The sequence below is a fragment of the Nerophis lumbriciformis genome, linkage group LG05, assembly GCF_033978685.3.
Source record: "Nerophis lumbriciformis linkage group LG05, RoL_Nlum_v2.1, whole genome shotgun sequence".
NCBI lineage: Eukaryota > Metazoa > Chordata > Actinopteri > Syngnathiformes > Syngnathidae > Nerophis > Nerophis lumbriciformis.
The window spans coordinates 47,164,559-47,185,501 of NC_084552.2; the positions used below are offsets into that span (position 1 = coordinate 47,164,559).

Sequence of the window (20,943 nt, forward strand, 5' to 3'; positions counted from 1 at the left end):
AAAATACCTCCCTCTATCAAAATGTAAAAATAGGGGTAACAGAAAAATAGGGGTAACAGCATAATGTAATCTTTCTGTGTGGAGTTTGCATGTTCTCCCCGTGACTGTGTGGGTTCCCTCCGGGTACTGCGGCTTCATCCCACCTCCAAAAACATGCACCTGGGGATAGGTTGATTGGCAACACTAAATGGTCCCTAGTGTGTGAATGTGAGTGTGAATGTTGTCTGTCTATCTGTGTTGGCCCTGCGATGAGGTGACGACCTGTCCAGGGTGTACCCCGCCTTCCGCCTGAATGCAGCTGAGATAGGCTCCAGCACCCCCCGCGACCCCAAAAGGGACAAGCGGTAGAAAATGAATGGATGTAATGACAAAAAGCTGACACGTTGATATTATTAATGAACGAAAAAAAACAATACTTGTCTTTAGATGTATGGATAATGTTTAATAACTGATAACTTTTTATTAGACGTTACAAATTACGTAATGCTATTACGTTCACACCCCAACACTGCTTTACCTAACAATCAGTAATCATGATTTAAATTTTGATTAAAAAAATTATCTTAATTATTACTTTGGCCATAATTGGCAGCCCTAGATCTCATACATGAACACTATTTTTATCTATATGGACAAAAAGTGCAGTTACGTCGTATGGCCATCAGGTGCCATCTTTCAAAATTCTTACATTGGTTTTTATTTTTGAATCTCTTATGTGCATAAAGTGCTACCTTGTACAATTTTCACATTTATTTTAGTTATTTATTTTTTATGCCATATTACTTTGTTTATAATGTTTTTGTTGCTTTCATGTGCACATTCAACTTCTACCTGAGGTCCATGAAACAGTGTTTTTATCTACAATGTTTCTCCTACAAAGAAACTAATTTTGAATCGTTGTTTTTTTTAAATAAAACTTGGTTAAAAGATTTCAGTATAAATATTTTTAGAACATTTTGAGCATATTTAAAAATACCGCGATAATAACCATGATAATTTTGTTCACAATAACGTGATAAGAAATTTTCATACCGTGACATCCCTACTCATTCATAAATATGTATTTATACTATAACTGTGCTGCTCATTGAGCTGTTACGAAAATTAAAATGAATAATAAAATGTCCATTTAGAGTGCTAAAAAAACAATTAACCTTGTTTATGTATTAAAAAAAACAGTTAAAATAGAAGACATATATATTAAATGTTAACATTTGCATTTCAAATATAACACAACCATGGACAACACCTAAACAATCAATGTAAACAAAATTCTAAAATCACAGTTGTTGAGCTTATTTCGAACATGAATACCGTATTTTCCGCACTATAAGGCGCACCGGATTATTAGCCGCACCTTCAATGAATTACATATTTCATAACTTTGTCCACCAATAAGCCGCCCCGGATTATAAGCCGTGCCTACGCTGCGCTAAAGGGAATGTCAAAAAAACAGTCAGATAGTTCAGTCAAACTTTAATAATATATTGAAAACCAGCGTTCTAACAACTCTGTCCCAAAATGTACGCAAATGTGCAATCACAAACATAGTAAAATTCAAAATGGTGTAGAGCAATAGCAACATAATGTTGCTCGAACGTTAATGTCACAACACACAAAATAAACATAGCGCTCACCTTCTGAAGTTATTCTTCATTCGTAAATCCTTCGAATTCTTCGTCTTCGGTGTCCGAATTGAAAAGTTGCGCAAGCGTGGGATCCAAAAATGGCCGGCTCCGTCTCGTCGAAGTCATCGGATTCAGTGTCGCTGTTGTTGTGCAGCAGTTCTGTGAATCCTGCCTTCCGGAAAGCTCGGACCACAGTTGTGACCGAAATATCTGCCCAGGCATTTACGATCCACTGGCAAATGTTGGCGTATGTCGTCCGGCGCTGTCTGCCCGTCTTAGTGAAGGTGTGTTCGCCTTCGGAGCTGTGTGAAAAAAGCCACCCGGCCTCTTCGCGTAAACTTCCCTTAACCACTCGCTCATCTTTTCTTCATCCATCCATCCCTTCGAGTTAGCTTTTATGATGACGCCGGCTGGAAAGGTCTCTTTTGGCAAGGTCTTCCTTTTGAATATCACCATGGGTGGAAGTTAGCATGGCAAGCTAGAACCACAGTGAAGGATGACTTCTCATTCCCTGTGGTGCGAATATTCACCGTACGTGCTCCCGTTCCACAGTGCGGTTCACAGGAATATCAGTTGCTGTGAAATACGGTAGTAATCCGTGTGCGGATGGAGAGATTGCGTCTTTTTATGAACCGGATCCTTGTCGCTTAGTAGGAGCCATTTTGTGGTCTTTACAGATGTAAACAGGAAATGAAACGTACGGTGATATCCGCGCGTTTTTTCTTCTTCTTCCGGGGGCGGGTGGTTGCTTACAGTAGAAGAAGAAGCGCTTCCTGTTCTATGGGGGCGGGTGCTTTCCTTGGCGGTTGCTTGCGTAGAAGAAGAAGCGCTTCCTGTTCTACCGGGAAAAAAGATGGCGGCTGTTTACCGAAGTTGCGAGATCGAAACTTTATGAAAATGAATCGTAATAAAGCGCACCGGGTTATAAGGCGCACTGTCAGCTTTTGAGAAAAATTGTGGTTTTTAGGTGCGCCTTATAGTGCGGAAAATACGGTACACATACAATGATACATCACATATTCAACTAACCATTTCTCTTTACATGTCCGAAAAGTAGTAGGAAGAAGCAAAGCTTATTTCACCCTACCCCTTTTCCACTTCAGAGCACCTACTAACACATATGTTTACTTATGAATTTTTTTGTAACTGTTAGATTCTCCCCGTGGTCTTCGATTGAACATTCAGAGGCCAAGTCTTTTTAGAAAAATAAACATGTATTGAAAACGGTCACAAATGAACATTACAGCATTGGTCTCAATCACAATCAGCTAGGTACTGCCGAAAGGAATTCGCCTCAATCAACAATTCTTCTTTCTTCTTTTAGTTCTTGTAAAACAAAATCCATCTGGGCCAGGCGACTTCATGGTCGCATGAAGTTGGGGGCGAGTAGTCCAGGTGGCTTTGGCACAACAAGGCCATCAGGAGGCGCCTTGGTGAAGCCGTCGTTGGATAAGATGGGGTTGTGTACGTCATTAAAACTATTAGTTGCACAGTATTAGTTTAAAGTTTACGGGACACAAAGATCCAACATTTTTACAGTATTAGGAATAGCCATAACAGTTTCATAGTGTTTTCACTGCAAGAAGGCCTTGCTATCAGTCAGCCTGACACATGTAGTGGGTGCTCCAAGCAGTGCAAAGGTGAAAGAGGAAGTTTGAGAGAATGAACCTTAGGGCTGGGCGATATATCGAATATACTCGATATATCGCGGGTTTGTCTCTGTACCATATAGAAAATGACTATATCGTGATATTCGAGTATAAGGTTCTCACGCAGTTGCTTTTAGCTGCGGGCATTACACTACAGGCTCTTCTCGCTCTTTGTTGTATCTGCTTCTCACAGAGACATAAAACAAGCGCACCTTCTTACATACGTCACATACTGTCACGTGTGCAATGTCATACGCTCTCGCCGAGCAGACAGGTAGCGGCATGGTAACGTTAGCTGTGATGCTAGCGGAGAGGTGCGAGCGGTAACACAAGAGAAAGAAGGTGCAAATCTGGTAACAAATGAAGGAATAATTTTTTTCCAAGAAAAAACGCAGGGAGTTCATCGTCTGGCGGTGGTTTGGCTTCAAGCGGGTAGATGGTGAAGAAGTATGCGGCAAAAGCGTTGCTACAAAAAGTAGTGGCACTGTTAATGTGTAGCATCATTTGAAAAGTCACCCACTAGAGAATGAAGAGTGCTTGAAACTCCGCATGTCAACATCTTCGTTCGGTGCCACACCCACAAAATGCCCAAGCAACCAATTACAGATCAACACCGTATGGGGGAAAAAAAAGTCTCAATATATCGCGGGTTTGTCTCTGTGCGATATAGAAAATGACTATATCGTGATATTCGAGTACCGTATTTTTCGGATTATAAGTCGCTCCGGAGTATACGTCGCACCAGCCGAAAATGCATAATAAAGAAGGAAAAAAACACATATACGTCGCACTCGAGTATAAGTCGCATTTTTGGGGGAAATTTATTTGATAAAATCCAACACCAAGAATAGACATTTGAAAGGCAATTTAAAATAAAGAATAGTGAACAACAGGTTAAATAAGTGTACGTTATATGACGCGTAAATAACCAACTGAGAATGTGCCTGGTATGTTAACGTAACATATTATGGTACGAGTCATTCAAATAACTATAACATATAGAACATGCTACACGTTTACCAAACAATCTGTCACTCCTGATCGCTAAATCCGATGAAATCTTCTTCATCGTTGTCGCTCCTGGTATGCACCGCTAGCGTCCTTTCTTTCTGCTGCTCGATCGTCGTTTTCTGCTGCATATTTCACTACGTCCAGCTTGTAATCTGCAGTATATGATTTCCTTTTCGGTGCCATTTTTGTTCAGCCCTTCTCAGTTTTTATAAGTTACCGCTAGGGCTGCAACAACTAATCGATTAAAAGCGATTATAAAAATAGTTGGCGATTAATTTAGTCATCGATTTGTTGGATCTATGCTATGCGCATTCGCAGAGGCTCCTTTTTTTTAATTATTTTTTTTATTTTTTTTTATAAACCTTTATTTATAAACTGCAACATTTACAAACAGCTGAGAAACAATTTAAAATAAGTATGGTGCCAGTATGCTGTTTTTTTCAATAAAATACTGGAAAGGGTAGATATGTAGTTTGTCTCTTTTATCCGATTATTAATCGATTAATCAAAGTTATAATCGACAGATTAATCGATTATGAAATTAGTTGTTAGTTGCAGCCCTAGTTACCGCCAATGTTGAAATGACCCATTTTAATAGCTACGGTAGTAGCATATAGCAGTTAGCATCCAATGACCCACCATGCACTTCTGCCATGACCCTCCCCCGCCAAATTCTTATTGGTTGACGTGTGTGTGACGATTGCTGACGTGTGTGTGACGATTGCTGACATTTGCTTTGTCTCTTCCGTGAATTAGATAAATAATAATATTTGATATTTCACGGTAATGTGTTAATAATTTCACACACAAGTCGCTCCGGAGTATATGTCGCACCCACGGCCAAACTATGGAAGAAAAAAACTGCGACTTATAATCCGAAAAATACGGTATACGTTCTCATGCAGTTGCTTTGAGCTGCGGGCATTACACTGCATGCGTTTCCCACTCTTTCTTGTTTCTCCTTCTCACAGAGACGTAAACCAAGCGCACCTTCTTACATACGTCACATACTGTCACGTGTGCAACGTCACACGCTCCCGCGTAGCAGAGAGGTAGCGACATGATAACGTTAGCTGTGATGCTAACGGTGAGGTGCGGGTGGTAATACGAGAGAGAGAAGATGCAAATCTGGTAACAAATGAATGAAGAATTCATTCCCAAAAAGCGTTGCTACAAAAAGTAGCAGCACTGCTAATGTAGCATCATTTGAAAAGTCACCCGCTAGAGATTGAAGAGTGCTTGAAACTCTGCATGTCAACATCTCCGTTCGGTGCCACACCAACAAAATGCCCAAGTAACTATTTCCAGATCAACACTGTATGGGAAAAAAAAAGTCAACAGAAGGAGATAACGTCCGCAGGAACCTATTATGCAACTCATTTTTATTTGACAGTTATTGAAATATCTTGCGTGACATCATGCACAAATGTGCACTTTATTTGTTTTTAACTATTGTAGTGGCGTTCTGTACAAAAAGTACACTATTATTTAGTGTTGTTTTGATATGTCATCTTGGTGACATCATTCACAAAAGTGCACTTTTAGCTTGTTTTAAAATGTCTCTGACAATCTTGCACTTTCTGTTTTGAAATGACATGAATGTTTGTGCCACTGCTTAATAACTGTTTAATAAATACAGTTTTGGTAAATTGACTTAGTTGTAATTTCCCTCTCTGCATGAAATTATAAAAAAAAAAAGCGCATATATTAATGCAGTATGAACAAGAATGTTTTTATGTAGACATATAGAATCATCATACTGGTGTGATTATATGAATCAAGTGTTCATTCAAGGCTACGGCAAAATATCGAGATATATATCGTGTATTGTGACATGGCCTAAAAATATCGAGATATTAAAAAAAGGCCATATCGCCCAGCCCTAACTCATAGTTTGTTTTAAAATGTCTTTGACAATCTTGCACTTTCTGTTTTGGAAATTATATGAATTTTTGTGCCACTGCTTAATAACTGTTTAATAAATACAGTTTTGGTAAATTGACTTAGTTGTGATTTCCCTCTCTGTGTGAAAGTAATATACACACACACATATGAAGTGCACATCTATGTAGGAATCATGTTTAATTATATAGTTTGGAATAAATTGGGAAAAAAGCAATATAATTATGCAGGATGAAGGTTGGGTCGAATATCTTTTCGGTGCCATTTTTGTTCAGCCCTTCTCAGTTTTTATAAGTTACCGCTAGGGCTGCAACAACTAATCGATTAAAATCGATTATAAAAATAGTTGGCGATTAATTTAGTCATCGATTTGTTGGATCTATGCTATGCGCATTCGCAGAGGCTCCTTTTTTTTAATTCTTTTTTTTATTTTTTTTTATAAACCTTTATTTATAAACTGCAACATTTACAAACAGCTGAGAAACAATTTAAAATAAGTATGGTGCCAGTATGCTGTTTTTTTTTCAATAAAATACTGGAAAGGGTAGATATGTAGTTTGTCTCTTTTATCCGATTCTTAATCGATTACCGGTAATCAAAGTTATAATCGACAGATTAATCGATTATGAAATTAGTTGTTAGTTGCAGCCCTAGTTACCGCCAATGTTGAAATGACCCATTTTAATAGCTACGGTAGTAGCATATAGCTAAATGCTAACAATGGACCTTTTTGTATTCTCATTAACTTTGAGTCACGAAAGAAAAGCGCTGTATGAATATAATTCACAATACAATGTTTGGGTAAAATGTTATGAAGCAAAACAGTTTTCAGGCAACAATGCGGAGGTATCATAAGATTGATAAACACACCGTATTTTTCGGATTATAAATCGCAGTTTTTTTCACAGTTTAGCCGGGGGTGCGACATATACTCCGGAGCGATTTATGTGTGAAATTATTAACACATTACCGTAAAATATCAAATAATATTATTTATCTCATTCGCGTAAGAGACGAAGCAAATGTCAGCAATCGTCACATACACTTCAGCCAATAAGAATTCGCCGGGGGCGGGTCATGGCAGAAGTGCATTGTGGGTCATGGGATGCTAACTGCTATTATGTCCGTAGCTATTAAAATGGATCATTTCTACATTGGCGGTAACTAATAAAAACTGAGGAGGGCTGAACAAAAATGGCACAGCAAAGGAAATCATATACTGCAGATTACAAACTGGACGTAGTGAAATATGCAGCAGAAAACAGCGATCGAGCAACAGAAAGAAAGGAAACGGCGCATACCAGGAGCGACAACGAGGAAGAAGATTTCATCGGATTTAGTGATCAGGAGTGACAGATTGTTTGGTAAACGTATAGCATGTTCTATATGTTATAGTTATTTGAATGACTCTTACCATAATATGTTACGTTAACACACCAGGCACGTTCTCAGTTGGTTATTTATGCGTCATATAACGTACACTTATTCAGCCTGTTCACTATTCTTTATTTATTTTAAATTGCCTTTCAAATGTATATTCTTGGTGTTGGATTTTATCAAATAAATTTCCTCCAAAAATGCAACTTATACTCGAGTGCGACGTTTGTTTTTTTCCTTCTTTATTATGCATTTTCGGCCGGTGCGACGTATACACTTATAATCCGAAAAATACGGTACAGTCTATTAAATAATAATAATGTAAACATCCATAAGAGCTGTTTATCTATTTTATGGAGGAATGTGCCGTATTTTTAAATATAAACTGCTTTTTGACCGTTTGCATGTGGACAAGAAGCAAAATTGCATAAAAAAATGTTGTTTTGAAAGTGTTTTTGTGGTCATGACTTTAGTACAATATAACTGTAAACATGATTTTTTTATGTGTTTGACAAACTGTGACAGTCATTCAGAAAACATGACATCTCTCAAGTAGATCACTCCTGTGAAACATCACAAAAGTCAATATTAAGTGTTTAAATAGAAAAATGAAAATTTTTGTTACTCAGCTTAGGGTATTGACATCACAACAAGGTGGCTGGGTATGTTTGTCGTCCCGCACATGTATGCGACACTTTTCACATACTGAAAAGTCCTTATTCAGCGTTTTTACATCCACACTGAGTGAGTGCACAAGTTTTATTTAAACGATGCTTGTGCTTATGTCAGTTCAACTTCATTCCCCTTGAGTTCGCCATTGTAGCGCCTTACAGTTTCTTTTTCTGTGACTAGCGTGAGGATCAAAGTTATTGTGCCTTACAGGATGCCGTAGCGGTGTTGTTTGAAGGCATTTCTGGACTTATGTGTGGGTAGGGCTGCATGATTATGGCCAAATTATTCATCACAAATATTTTTATCAATATTGAAATCACGATTATTATTCACGATTATTTACTATGTTATGAAAAACATATTTTTATTGCCTTTTCTATTTTAAACAAACAGTATGTTAACTTGGCGTTTATTTCAAAATAAAATGTAATTAAAAAAATAGTCAATCAGTTATAAAATAACATTTACAAAAGACAAAGGGATAACTAAAAATAAATATGTCATTGCAGAGTGCGATCATAAAGTGCAAACAAGTGGGGGGAAAACGATTATGCACAAAAGACACAATACAAGGAACAAACTGTATTGCTCACAGTATATATAGGACATTCAAAAATCCATCCATTTTCTGCCGTTTGTGTCTTTGCGAAATATAACAATATTACATCCGTTATTCATGTGTGTCTCTGAGAAGTGGATGGATATGGGGTCCCTCGTGGATGGTTGTTACGCGAGTCTGTACGTCGGGGCAACCATAACTCTGTATTAGCTTCACGTCACCGGCAAACAATGACGGTTGAGAAAAGAAGGGAAATGTTTTTAATGCTGAACCTGTCGCCGCAACTCAATAATTTATTTCAATGTGCAATGCGCAGCTTTGCCGTGCAACTTTTTGTGGCGTTTGTTTGTTTATACGTGCAGGAGCATTTCCGTGTTTGCGGGAACGAGCGGGAGGATGCCTAGAGAACGATGAAGCGTGCGGGTGTGTTCCTGCATTAAAATGTAGCGCACTCTACGGGAGAGAAGGGCACCAATGTAATAATGTATTTATTTTTCCAAATATTTTCGGGAGCTACAGGCGACCAGCCATCCTCTCACTCACTCTTACTGGCTCTCACATAAGTCCATTGTCTTTCGGTTGCCCCTTGGTGGTTGGCTGACTGGTTGTGAAAGTGCTTTAATTGATATGCAGCGGAGCCTGCTTTTTAAATGTTAATATCGCCGACGATCACCCTCATTGAATCGTAGCGGCCAAATTGTGATCGCGATTAAAATTGTATTAATTGTGCAGCCCTAAGTGTGGGATTTAGGAGGGCTGATGCAGCTGTCCTTGTCTTTATTAATTTACAACTTAACAAAGTGTAAATTACAACAGTTACTAGTGGGTGGGTGAGGGATATCGATGATCGTATTATTAAATACTAAGATAGTTGTATATATTGTCACACTCCTACTTCATTGTGTTTTTCAGGAAGCCGATTACCCCATTCATGATCAGATAGACCTGTATGATGATGTCATATCTCCGTCAGTCAACAATGGTGATGCGCCGGAGGACCGCGACTATTTGGACTCTTTGCCGTCGCAAGGCGGAGGAGATGGAGGCAAGAATGCTCCGCCCAATGTGGTTTACACCTACTCGGGAAAGAGGATCGCCCTTTACATCGGGAACCTCACATGGGTAAGTTAAAAACAGGCCAGAGCTCACTTGAAATTGTTTTATTGTTATATTTGTTAATATTTGACTGAGATGTTTTCTCTTACAGTGGACAACTGATGAGGACTTAACAGAAGCAATACGGTCAGTAGGCATCACAGACGTGTTGGAGATAAAGTTCTTTGAAAATAGAGCCAATGGCCAGTCCAAAGGGTACGTATTTGGTGGTAGTAGTTGACTTTTTTGTGTATGTGATGACTTGTGATGCATGTCCTCTCTTTGTCCACCAGTTTTGCTCTGGTGTGTGTGGGCTCAGATGGATCATCCAGGAAACTGATGGACCTTTTGTCCAAGAGGGAGCTCCATGGTCAGAATCCTATTGTCACGCCGTGCAACAAACAGTCTCTCAGCCAGTTTGAGATGCAGTCACGCAAAAGTAAGTAGTGCACAATCAGCGAACTCACATTATTTTGCAGTTATATTTGAAAATGGGGTTGTATGTTTTCTCCTTAAAGGTAACCACTCAGGCCAGATGTCAGGCGAAGGTAAAGCTGGTCCCCCAGGCATTGGCCGTAGTGGTTTTCCAATGGGCAGTCGAGGTAGAAGCAGGTTCCCTGGACAACCTGGTCCTGAAGGAGACCGTTTTCGGGGTTCTGTTGGCCCCGGAGGACCACCACCACACTTCCCTGGTTTGTAAAAAGTGCAAATAAAACACATCTAAAATGTGGCGAGTTTTAGCCATTTAAAATAGCTCAATCACGATTAGCAAACAAATTGTGCCCATCCATCAGTCATATGAATAGCGCTGCAATATCCCTCATGCCCCCAGGTAGTTTTTTGTGTGCGACAGCAGTGCCCCACTTTGCCAATGTTAGTGTCCAATCACTAGCCGTTCGGTACAAAACTAGACTTAACAGGTAACCAGGAAGATAAACAATCAATCAACCTTGTTTATACAGCACATTTTCATGCACAGGCAAGTTGCAACACAAAGTAATAAATAATGGAGGTCATCTAAACTTTTGTTGGCAAAGATTTAGTGCTGCTCTTGCCAGCATGAAGCCTCAAACTGTGCTCACAGTAAAGCACACCAGTATGATCATGCAACATAAACGTCTGATTGAAACAGGTATTTTTATTGATCGTATTTGTAACAGAGTTTTATAATATCACCTCTATAATGTGGTGTAAACACATTATTAAAAAAGGACGGCAGCTGTAACTCAAGAGATGAGGTACTTTAGTTTACAAATCTCCCCGCACACTTAACCACCAAGTACGCCAGAAAAAACAAGCGCGCAATTCCAGCTTTCAAAATAAACTTGCTGTGCGTTAGTTCCTGTCTAACTGCAGACAAAATAAGACTCTTAGTAAATATGTAAGATATTCTTCTATTATTTTGCACTTGAAGAAACCATACTTTACTGCAATTTGCAGTGATGGAATGTTGCAGTACAAGGACACTTTCACTTGTAATTCCTTTTTTTATTACAAAAATTTTAGATTTGTCTTTTTCACATCTCTTCTGTCTCATAGTGGTCTGGCATTGCTGGACAAAACGTTATCAGCTTGTTGGCAACAAATAAAAAGTTGTTTACCGGTAATTTGTTTTCTCTTTCTTCAGGGGAAAGGATGAGACCTGATCTGATTAGGCACCAAGATGGCCACCTGGATATGAATTTCAATCCCGGAAACTGGCGTGACAGAGGTGAAACACTTTGATTTTGATTCGACTGACCTGTATTTGAATTCTATTACTATAGAAGTGCAAGTACTAGAGATGTGACATTTGCGAATGAGTCAAGTCTTTTAAGCGGCTCTTTCAAATGAACGATGAGAATCGATTCGCCGTTGTAATTACTTTGTTTGAGAGTTGTTCTGTATGCAAATTGCCCACGCTGCCCTCTCCAATCCAAATCAGTTTTATTGGCTTTATTTATTGGAGTATTGATATCACCGAGTTAAAAGTCGTCTCAGAAGGCTCTATTTATGTTAACGTTATCATGCGCACGCGCTCACTTAGGCAGTTAACTTAGGGGAGGAGTTTAATAGGCACCTGAACCTACACCCTTTTATCCGCTGTATTAGTAATTAGAAAGAGAGATATATTAGCAACTGGAAAATAACACAAAATTAACAAAAGTCAAAAGAAATGTAGCATTTGGATGCACTTCCATGCAAAATGCTGGGCCTTAAAACATGCAAGGTATGTACAGTACGTAGTGACATCACTGTCAAAGAATGGGGAAATGGCACCATCTTGTGGAATGTTTGCAATTAAAACAGAAGAGAAATATCCATCCATCCACCCAATTTCTACCGCTTGACCCTTTTGGGGTCGCTAGAGCCTATCTCAGCTGCATTCGGGCGGTAGGTGGGGTACACCCTGGACAAGTCGCCACCTCATCACAGCAAATATATATCAATATTCCAAAATATTTCTCTCCTACAGTGTTTATATTGGTCTAATGTATACATTTTGATTTATTGACCAAACTTTTATATTATTACCACCATGAGTGATTGAGATGAAAACAAGTTACTTAAAAATATAAATAAATATAGGAACGAGCTAGTCTTTTGAACGGCACCTTAACATTTGGCTCCTGTCAATGAGCCATAAACACCATCTCTAGCAAGTACAGTTTGCATCTAGTACTTAATGCAAGAGTAAATATGTGAAGGAGTTTGCTCTGATTTGATTTGATAGAAATGTTTTGGCTTTCATTTGTGGCATTAAGAATTTCTCCTGTGTGAGTGGCTCTCTTTTCATCTCTCTGTCATTGTATCTTTTTTCCAATCAGCTCAAAAGCTTATCATTATAATAATTGTACCAATGTGTTCTATTTTAACATTTTGTTATTTTAATCAGTAGACATACTTTCCCCAAGAGAGGCTGTATTTGTCAGAGTTGAATGAGCTTGTCCTTAAATGTTGTCTTTTGTTTGTGTCCTGTATTGTTTTCTTTTAGGTGGTATGCAGGGACCTCCACGCCCCCCTCCTGGTCCTCCTGGCCCTCCAGGACCACCGCCTGGCCAGGGCCTCCTCCTTCCCCTTGTTCCACCAAATCGTGGTGAGAGGCTACCTCCCCCTGTTCTCTTCCCAGGCCAGTTTGGCCAGCCACCCTTAGGACCCCTGCCTCCAGGCCCCCCACCTCCAGGCTTCGGTCTACCACCTGGACCGCCACCGCCCCAGCAAGGCCCGCCGCCACCAAGACCCTTTCCTCCACGTCCCATGGGTCCAATTGGGCCACCTTTGGGTTTGGGCTTGGGTTTGGCTCCACCTCCTCACATGGGAGGTCCTCCTCCTGGTGGGCCGCCACCAGCCCCCCATGTCAATCCTGCTTTCTTCCCCCCACCCGGTAGCAACAACATGCCCCTCAACGACAGGGGGCCCCCGGGACCAAATGACCCATACGGACGCCCACCACCTTATGAGAGAGGAGACTACGGTCCTGGAGGCAGGTGAGTGAAGTGATTGAAAAGTAATATCATAGTTCAATTAGTTTTGTTATGTTGTAAGGTATTTGTGTTGGTGCTTGTGTGTATTCCCAGGGACATGGATTCATCACGGAACCCTCTAAGTGAAGCCGAGTTTGAGGAGATCATGAACAGGAACAGAGCCATCTCCTCGAGTGCTATATCCAGAGCTGTGTCTGATGCCAGTGCAGGTAACACACATTCCACATAGAACCAGACTCACTAGACTCCCTTTGAAAGCAAACCTTATGCCGCCCTCTTTTTCTAAATAGCTGACTATGGCAGCGCCATAGAGACGTTGGTGACAGCCATCAGTTTGATTAAGCAGTCCAAAGTATCCGCAGATGACCGCTGCAAGGTCCTGATAAGTTCTCTTCAAGACTGTCTCCACGGTATCGAGTCCAAAAGCTACGGCTCTGCCGCCAGGTAAAGATTAACATTTCATCACAAACTCCTGACAGCTTCTCTTCTTCCATTTTGAGTCTTGATGTTTATCTTTAAGAAGTGATCATGTAAACACTATGCCCAAAAGGCGAGAGCGCTCCAGGGAACGCGATCACAGCCGCTCCAGGGAAAAGAGCAGGCGCCACAAGTCGCGCAGTCGCGATCGGCATGAGGACTACTACCGAGAACGTAGCCGTGAGCGCGACCGCCATCGTGAGAGGGACCGTGACCGAGACCGTGAAAGAGAGAGAGAACGAGAGTATCGACACCGCTAATGGAGGAGTGAGGTGGGTCTATGTCTTTCTATCATAAAATGTCTACACACAGTAATACAGTCTATGCAAACCATGTTAATCAATAGAGCCTTTAAATTCAAAGGAATGATGAAGAAATACGTTTTGACGTTGGGTAAGTTCAAGGTAAGTTTACTGTTAACCATGAGCAACTTTTTTGTTGTGTGAAATTGTCCCACAGGAAAATTTGTCATAATATTTACCATGCAAATTCTGTAAAGTTTGTCAGAGTTTTAACTGTGTTGTCCATGTACGAAAACAAAATATTTATTGGTAATTGTTTTTGGTCTACAAGCATTTCAAGTTGCTCCTATTACAAATAATCACAATTAAGGGGTTGTATACATCAAGATAGCGTATTAGGCTCAATTCGAATTCTCCCTACTTCACCCTCCCACTTGGCTCTAGCATCTACTGCCATTGCGAAGTATTGCAAATAAGCCCCTATGCATATGGACGTTGATCGAGTCTCGCTACGTCATCAACCCTCGCTGTTTGCCAGCAATGACGTAAATCGGATACAGCAAATGTTTGTTTTCTTTCAAAATGCAGTCGCGGCGATGTTCCGCTTTGCTTGTGCTCTTTTTGTTTTTTTTCGCCTGTATTTATTAAGAAGAAGAGTTTAGAAGACAATGTTTTTGGCGAAATCTGCAAGTGCTGGCGCATTAGCTCGCAGTATGTAAAATGTGTTTCATTGTGTATTTGTGTTTGAAGCCAATACTTACGTGCAGTAGCAAAGGTTTGAAGTCTGACTAAACCACCAGTTTCATCATTATGAATACCATTAATTACGCTTATTACTTACATTTGTACGCTTCTCTGTGTTTTTGGTCTGCCATCTTCCTCCTCGCACTCGGTAGTGTAAGGTCTGCGAGATCACTTTGCTTCGAGGGAGGTATTTTGCCCTTCCCCCCCTACCTGGTGGATAATTTGAACACCTCTTGATTGACGTGAATGTGCAAAAACAAGGGCGGAGGAAGGGTATTCAAATTGAGCCTTAATTTCCATTAGTCCACATTTCTAATTGATGTGTAAAAATAGCTTGATGTTTAATTTTAGCAGCAGGGAATGCCAGTTGACCAAAAAAGTCATGTATTGAGGTAATAATGCTGCATTTAAACATGACACACTTGGGGTCTTCAAAAAGTGCTTTATATATTACTAAAATGTACTCTTACTCAATTTTGATTTTGCCTCATTTGTATTTTGGTAATGTGATTTTATGTATCTTATAAATGTTGCAATCGCTGCACCAAAAACATATCAGTGTTTTTATTTGTATTTTTGGCCATTCTCAGTTAAATCTGTAAACCTTTTTTCAAAATAACTGAATTCTCCAAATAATTATGCAGTTGTTCAAATGTGATTTTCTGTATTGATATTTTTGGATCATTGTACCAATCTATATTGACTGTAGGTTGCAAAAAGTGTGGGGATTTCTTCATTTGCTGTATAAACTGACCTGGCAGTACACCTACCAGTTATTATAAAGGCTATGTTTCCAATATTTAGTGATGTTTTGTAATCAATTGCATTGGTTAGGACTCGTTGATCAATTGGGTTCTTACGTTGCATCACTTTTGATGTTGTTTTGGAACGTATTTTGGTGTTTACTCCGAAAGCACAAAGTTGTTCTAAAGACGCCTCTCTTCACGTGTAAATAATCATCTGTATATTTCTGATGCATGTTTTGTTATCAATTTATTCTAAATGAAGCTGATTAAATGTCAAATAAATGTAAAGTACTTAACAACTATGGTTATTTCAAAAGGTAGCTGTCGGTGATTTACAATTTACAATCATATGACATTTTTGGATAATACTATAATCTAAAAAGTATGACACTGTGTCCAGTGAGAACCTCTTATATAAATATGATCTATTTGGACTCCCCATTAAGTAGCTCAGTCTTTTTCGTTTGGGATCCTTTCATTCTCATCTCTAGTTAGAAATAGGATCTTTTTCCCCTCCAAAACATTCTGTTAAGAACAAAGATCCTCAGTGGACACATTGTCATTTATTTTCATTTTCTATAGTGCATTCCAGTTGAAAAAAGGAAATGGGCAAAAATGTTAATGTACCGTACTAAAGGCCAAATATGTCAACTTTCTATGTGTGTGGTGTCAGAGCGTGTACATGACCAAAACATTTCTGTGTTGATTACCTTATTTGGTGCTGTCTTTGTTTTAAGGTTGCAATTGATTCTCATGTTTGCAGTGATTCTGTCATGCTGTGTAGTCCCTGTGAGGCAACCACTTAGTACAGTGGTACCCTAGTTTTCGTTAGTTATTCATTCCAAAAGGGCAAATGAAAACCGAAGCACTTTTTTCCATAAAAAATAATGTAAATCCAGAAAGCCCGTTCTAGCCACCCAACAAAATATAAAATGAATAAAGGAAACATTTAGGAACACTTATCTTTATTGAAGACTCTTGTTGGGGAAGACGACGGGAGGCACCTTCTTCAGTGTTTTTCACAATTACCAAAGACATGGGATTCTTTAATGTACCGGTACTCAATTCTGCGGAATGATACACCGGCAGAGATGGACTAGTTAAGCGCAGTGTTAAGCCGTACGATAACCAGAACGCTATACTAAATTTTCTCAAAATGCTACAAAAAGTGTGGTGTACGAAAACGCAGGGTACCACTGTATCTGCTAAATAAATGTGACCCTTATGAGTGTTGACACAGGATAGCTTTCAAAGATCAATAATTGTATTGCTCTCATATAGCGAAATAATTGTAAGTTTGAGGATGCTGTTGCCTCACGGGGGATTACAAGAACTGTAAGGTCAACAGACCAGTTTTGACCCCCAGGATTTCACGATGTTGCGATCACATCAATTAACGCAAATTACGCGTTGCCTTGTCATTTTTTCAAATGTCCACAATTTCCCTGTACATTTTGGCTAATCAACATTTTTACCAACCAATCACTTGTTTACTTTGACAGAGATCCATTCATTCACTAATTTATTATTCATTTACCAACAAAAATCACAGCTATAGGTCTTTCTCAGCGGTTACTCAATGTTGTCACAGAAAATGCGGATAAACGTGTTGGAACACAAACGAAAGTTTACGATCGACTTTCAACCGTAAGACATGCACAAATGCGCACGATAATGTCTGCAACTTGTGGACGACCGAGCAAACATGATAATAACGAGACAATATAATATTTTTGGTTTTAAAAACTATGCATGCATAAGTCTGAATTGGTCACATGTGTAAACAAACATATTAGCAGATGAAAAACACTGTTGGTTAAGATATGTAGGTATATATGCTAAGCCCGAATGTACACTTAATTAGTAACGATAATATTGAAAATAACTAATAGGCATATGTACATTTAAGTAACTTAAAAGTGAGCACACTCTCTTCAACCATTTTTACAAAAGTCTGTCGTTTAAGGGGGATACTAGAAATGAAGCCTGGATATACTCATAGTAGTCGGTGTACAAATTATGTACGGTAGTAACGTCTGTCAATGTACAAACATTTTTATTTTAAATGCAACTAAGGGATATTTTGTTATTTGGGGTTAGAGTTACCAAAAGCACTTAAAACACTTACTACAAATTCATAAAATTACAACCGGAGGTAATGTCATTAAAAGAAATACGCCTTTCAAACACTGCAACTTTTGCCGCAACTTTTTTAAAATGTTGCCATGAAACCAGGCATTTAAAACCACAACAATCACAAAACAATTCTGCGAAATCCTGGAGGGACTGGTTAGTGTCATCATCATTGGGTGCTTTGATGTTGGTTCGAATTTGTTTGCTTAACCTACGTGTATATAACTATCTACCGAGCAGTTGCACTTGTAAGATTTACATGGTTCAGTTAGGTACAAATCGCATGGGCCTGTTTGTTTGAAAGTCTAATAAATGTGGCAGGATTCTGTGTATTTGTTACTTCTAGGCATAAACGCATATTTTAGAGGAATATACATGAAATTAGTGTGATCAGTCAGGCTTTCATCTGATTTATACATCCATTGTGTTTGGTAATTGCATATTCACGTGACTGTGATTGTGACAATGAGTTGTAATAATGAAGTAATGTAAATGAAGCAGACAGTATTTAACTTGAAAAATGATACGTAAATGCAGATTACAAATACAAAACCAGCCATAAATTTCAAAAACCTCAGAGAGACATTGAAGGGGAGGGAGACATGTTGCATAGTGTGTAATATATTTATCATGAAAATTCTACAAATGTTTGCAGTCATTTGATGCTGTATTAATTAAATGAGTAGCATGTCTAATGAATATTGTGTATGATGGATGTCTGTACAAGTGTACTTTTCACTTTATTGAACAGCTGGCAAATAATGTGCATAAAGACAATACATTAACATGGCAAATTGTAGAAATAAATAGCTTTTACAAACACATGGTCCCTTGTTGGCACTTTGTGTAATACCATCAGGAAAATGTATATCACATGCATACTTTTTTGGCTACAACATCTTTAAACCGGGGAGAAATAACAAGTATTCAGGTTTTGTACTCATGGATTGTAACCAGATTGTAAGTATTCTCAGGGTATTGAATCAATTGCAACCAGACTGTTTAGGTTATCTTTGAAAATGTTTTGCCTCTCATTTGAGCAGACTTCATCATTTCCTGCTCAAAGACTAGATAGGACAGCTCTAATCTGAAAGGATGACTGTCATTTGATGGCAGAAGTCTCACTTCACTGTATTTTACTAGATTGTCTTTTTGCATCCCAAAAGAGTCATGCCATACTACCTGCATCCCACATCCTCCCCTCAGACTACAGTTGTCCTATCAAGCCTTTGACCATGAACTGATGAAGCCTGCTCGGATTAGAGTCAAATAATTTCCTAAAACAACCTTAACAGTCCAGTTAAGTGATTCAATGCCCTGCAAATACAATGACCTGATGAATGAGAACATTCTCAGGCAAAAGGTAAGCTTAGCATAAAATTACTAAAATAAGAAATGAGAACAAGAGACAAAAACTATGTTTATTCAAAACTGCATTAAACTCAAAACAATCTGTTGTAAAACCATTGCCTGAAAAAAAAATATCCTAATTTGTCCTTCAGGTCATTTTCTATCAGACATTCACTATCATGACCTCAGAGTGGTAAAGGCATAAAGGCTTTTATCTTTGAACGTGTTCTCTCCTACTACCCAGAAAGGATGCAGTACGACAGAGGTTTTATGTTTAGTGGCAGATCCTAGGGGTTATGGGATGCAAAATTTAGACGCTACACTATTAATTGGAATTTGAAATGCCCTAAGACGGAGAAGGATCAGGCAAGCATTAAAGGGAAACTGCACTTTTTGAGGGGGAATTTTGCTTATTGTTCACAATCATTACGAAAGACAAGACAAGACAATGGTATATGTTTTTTATGCATTTTAACTTGTAAATAAAAGTCAGCTTATAATAGAGTCAATGGGAGGTCCTCTACCCGCCTATGAATCTAGTGAAACATCCAAAAAGCGCCAACAATACTTAATTCACATTACGTGACTTGAATATTAACCAAATATTAGCGATATTATTATAAGCGCTAACGCAGACAAACTATTTTTAGCGGCGCCGTGATCAGTGGAAGCTAATAACTTGTGCTGCTGTATTGACATCAGCGGCTGGTGAGCTGCTCTCCCGCCTCAAAGCTTGCGAAAGTTTATTTTAGATCATAAATAATGCTTCTCACCTGGATAGTAGAAGGATGAAGACATAATCTGACGAAATAGTCAACTTTGGCATCCAATTTAGACCTAGAATGGAGATTAAAAATACACAAAGATGCTTGATGCTTGGGTCCACCCTACTTTTTTCTTCGTGAGAATCAAGAGTAATTCTAAATCTAAGTGGGAATATATGAACAGCCGAGCAGTCGGCATCATAGTGACAGCATATATTGTAAGCAGACTTTTGAAGGCATGTATTTTACTATTTAGAATCCATTGAAAAAAGAAAAACGTGTAAGTATTGTAAATGATAGGCGAACTTAAAAAATAAAAAAAGTGCAGTTCCCCTTTACGACAAAGACAAAAGCAGTTTTGCCTTCCTGGCCAACCTCTGCAGCACTGGTGTGTTGTTAGAGGACTTGCTCAACTGTGTTGCCGATTTCAAAGACAAAAAGCTTTTTGCCTTTGTTATGAGATCATGACAGTATAAATGTCTGACAAAATGACACCAAAGACAGATTTAGACTTTTGATTAGCCTGTTTATTAGTTGGAATGATTGCAGTTTTGAATATATAGATGACTCACCATTTTTGTGTCTCTTATTTTTTCCCTATTTGCATTTTGATGCTGTACTTATTATTTGGTTACAATACACCAGCGCACAATGTAAGTACTTGTCAATCTCTGCGGAAATCCATGTTAGAGCACAAGAACAATTTCCTGTTTGCATGACATGCTCACGTCCATGCTGGGCCTGGGCAGAACACAATCCAGTGGCCACACACTAACAAGTGTATCATGTATTTATTCGTATGTACAGTGGTACCTCGGTTTTAGTTATGCTACAAAAAAATTAGATGAAGATGTTTCCCTTAAGATAATGTCAATCCAATTAATTTGTTCCAGTCACCCACAAATACAAAACCAGTGAAGTTGGCACGCAGTGTAAATTGTGAATAAAAACAGAATACAATGATTTGCAAATCCTTTTCAACCTATATTCAATTGAATAGACTGCAAAGACAAGATACTTAACATTCGAACTGGAAAACTTAATTTTTTTGCAAATATTGGCTCATTTGGAATTTGATGCCTGCAGCATGTTTAAAAAAAGCTGGCACAAGTGGCATAAAAGACTGAGAA

At 38.8% G+C, this 20,943-nt stretch overlaps 1 protein-coding gene across 2 annotated transcripts in view; it reads left to right on the top strand.

Moving 5' to 3' along the window:
* Positions 1–20,943, top strand: part of cpsf6 (cleavage and polyadenylation specific factor 6) — a 35,453-nt gene that overhangs the window by 7,670 nt on the left and 6,840 nt on the right. Inside the window, exons 2-10 of one of the 2 annotated variants that reach the window (XM_061959441.1) lie at positions 9,711–9,920; positions 10,006–10,109; positions 10,187–10,332; positions 10,412–10,585; positions 11,521–11,604; positions 12,868–13,360; positions 13,451–13,566; positions 13,648–13,801; positions 13,881–14,106. In XM_061959441.1, coding sequence (XP_061815425.1) covers positions 9,711–9,920; positions 10,006–10,109; positions 10,187–10,332; positions 10,412–10,585; positions 11,521–11,604; positions 12,868–13,360; positions 13,451–13,566; positions 13,648–13,801; positions 13,881–14,094 — 1,695 coding nt within the window. In that variant the 3' untranslated portion in view covers positions 14,095–14,106. The remainder of the gene's footprint in view (positions 1–9,710; positions 9,921–10,005; positions 10,110–10,186; positions 10,333–10,411; positions 10,586–11,520; positions 11,605–12,867; positions 13,361–13,450; positions 13,567–13,647; positions 13,802–13,880; positions 14,107–20,943) is intronic. The other variant, XM_061959442.1, reaches the window with a different exon arrangement.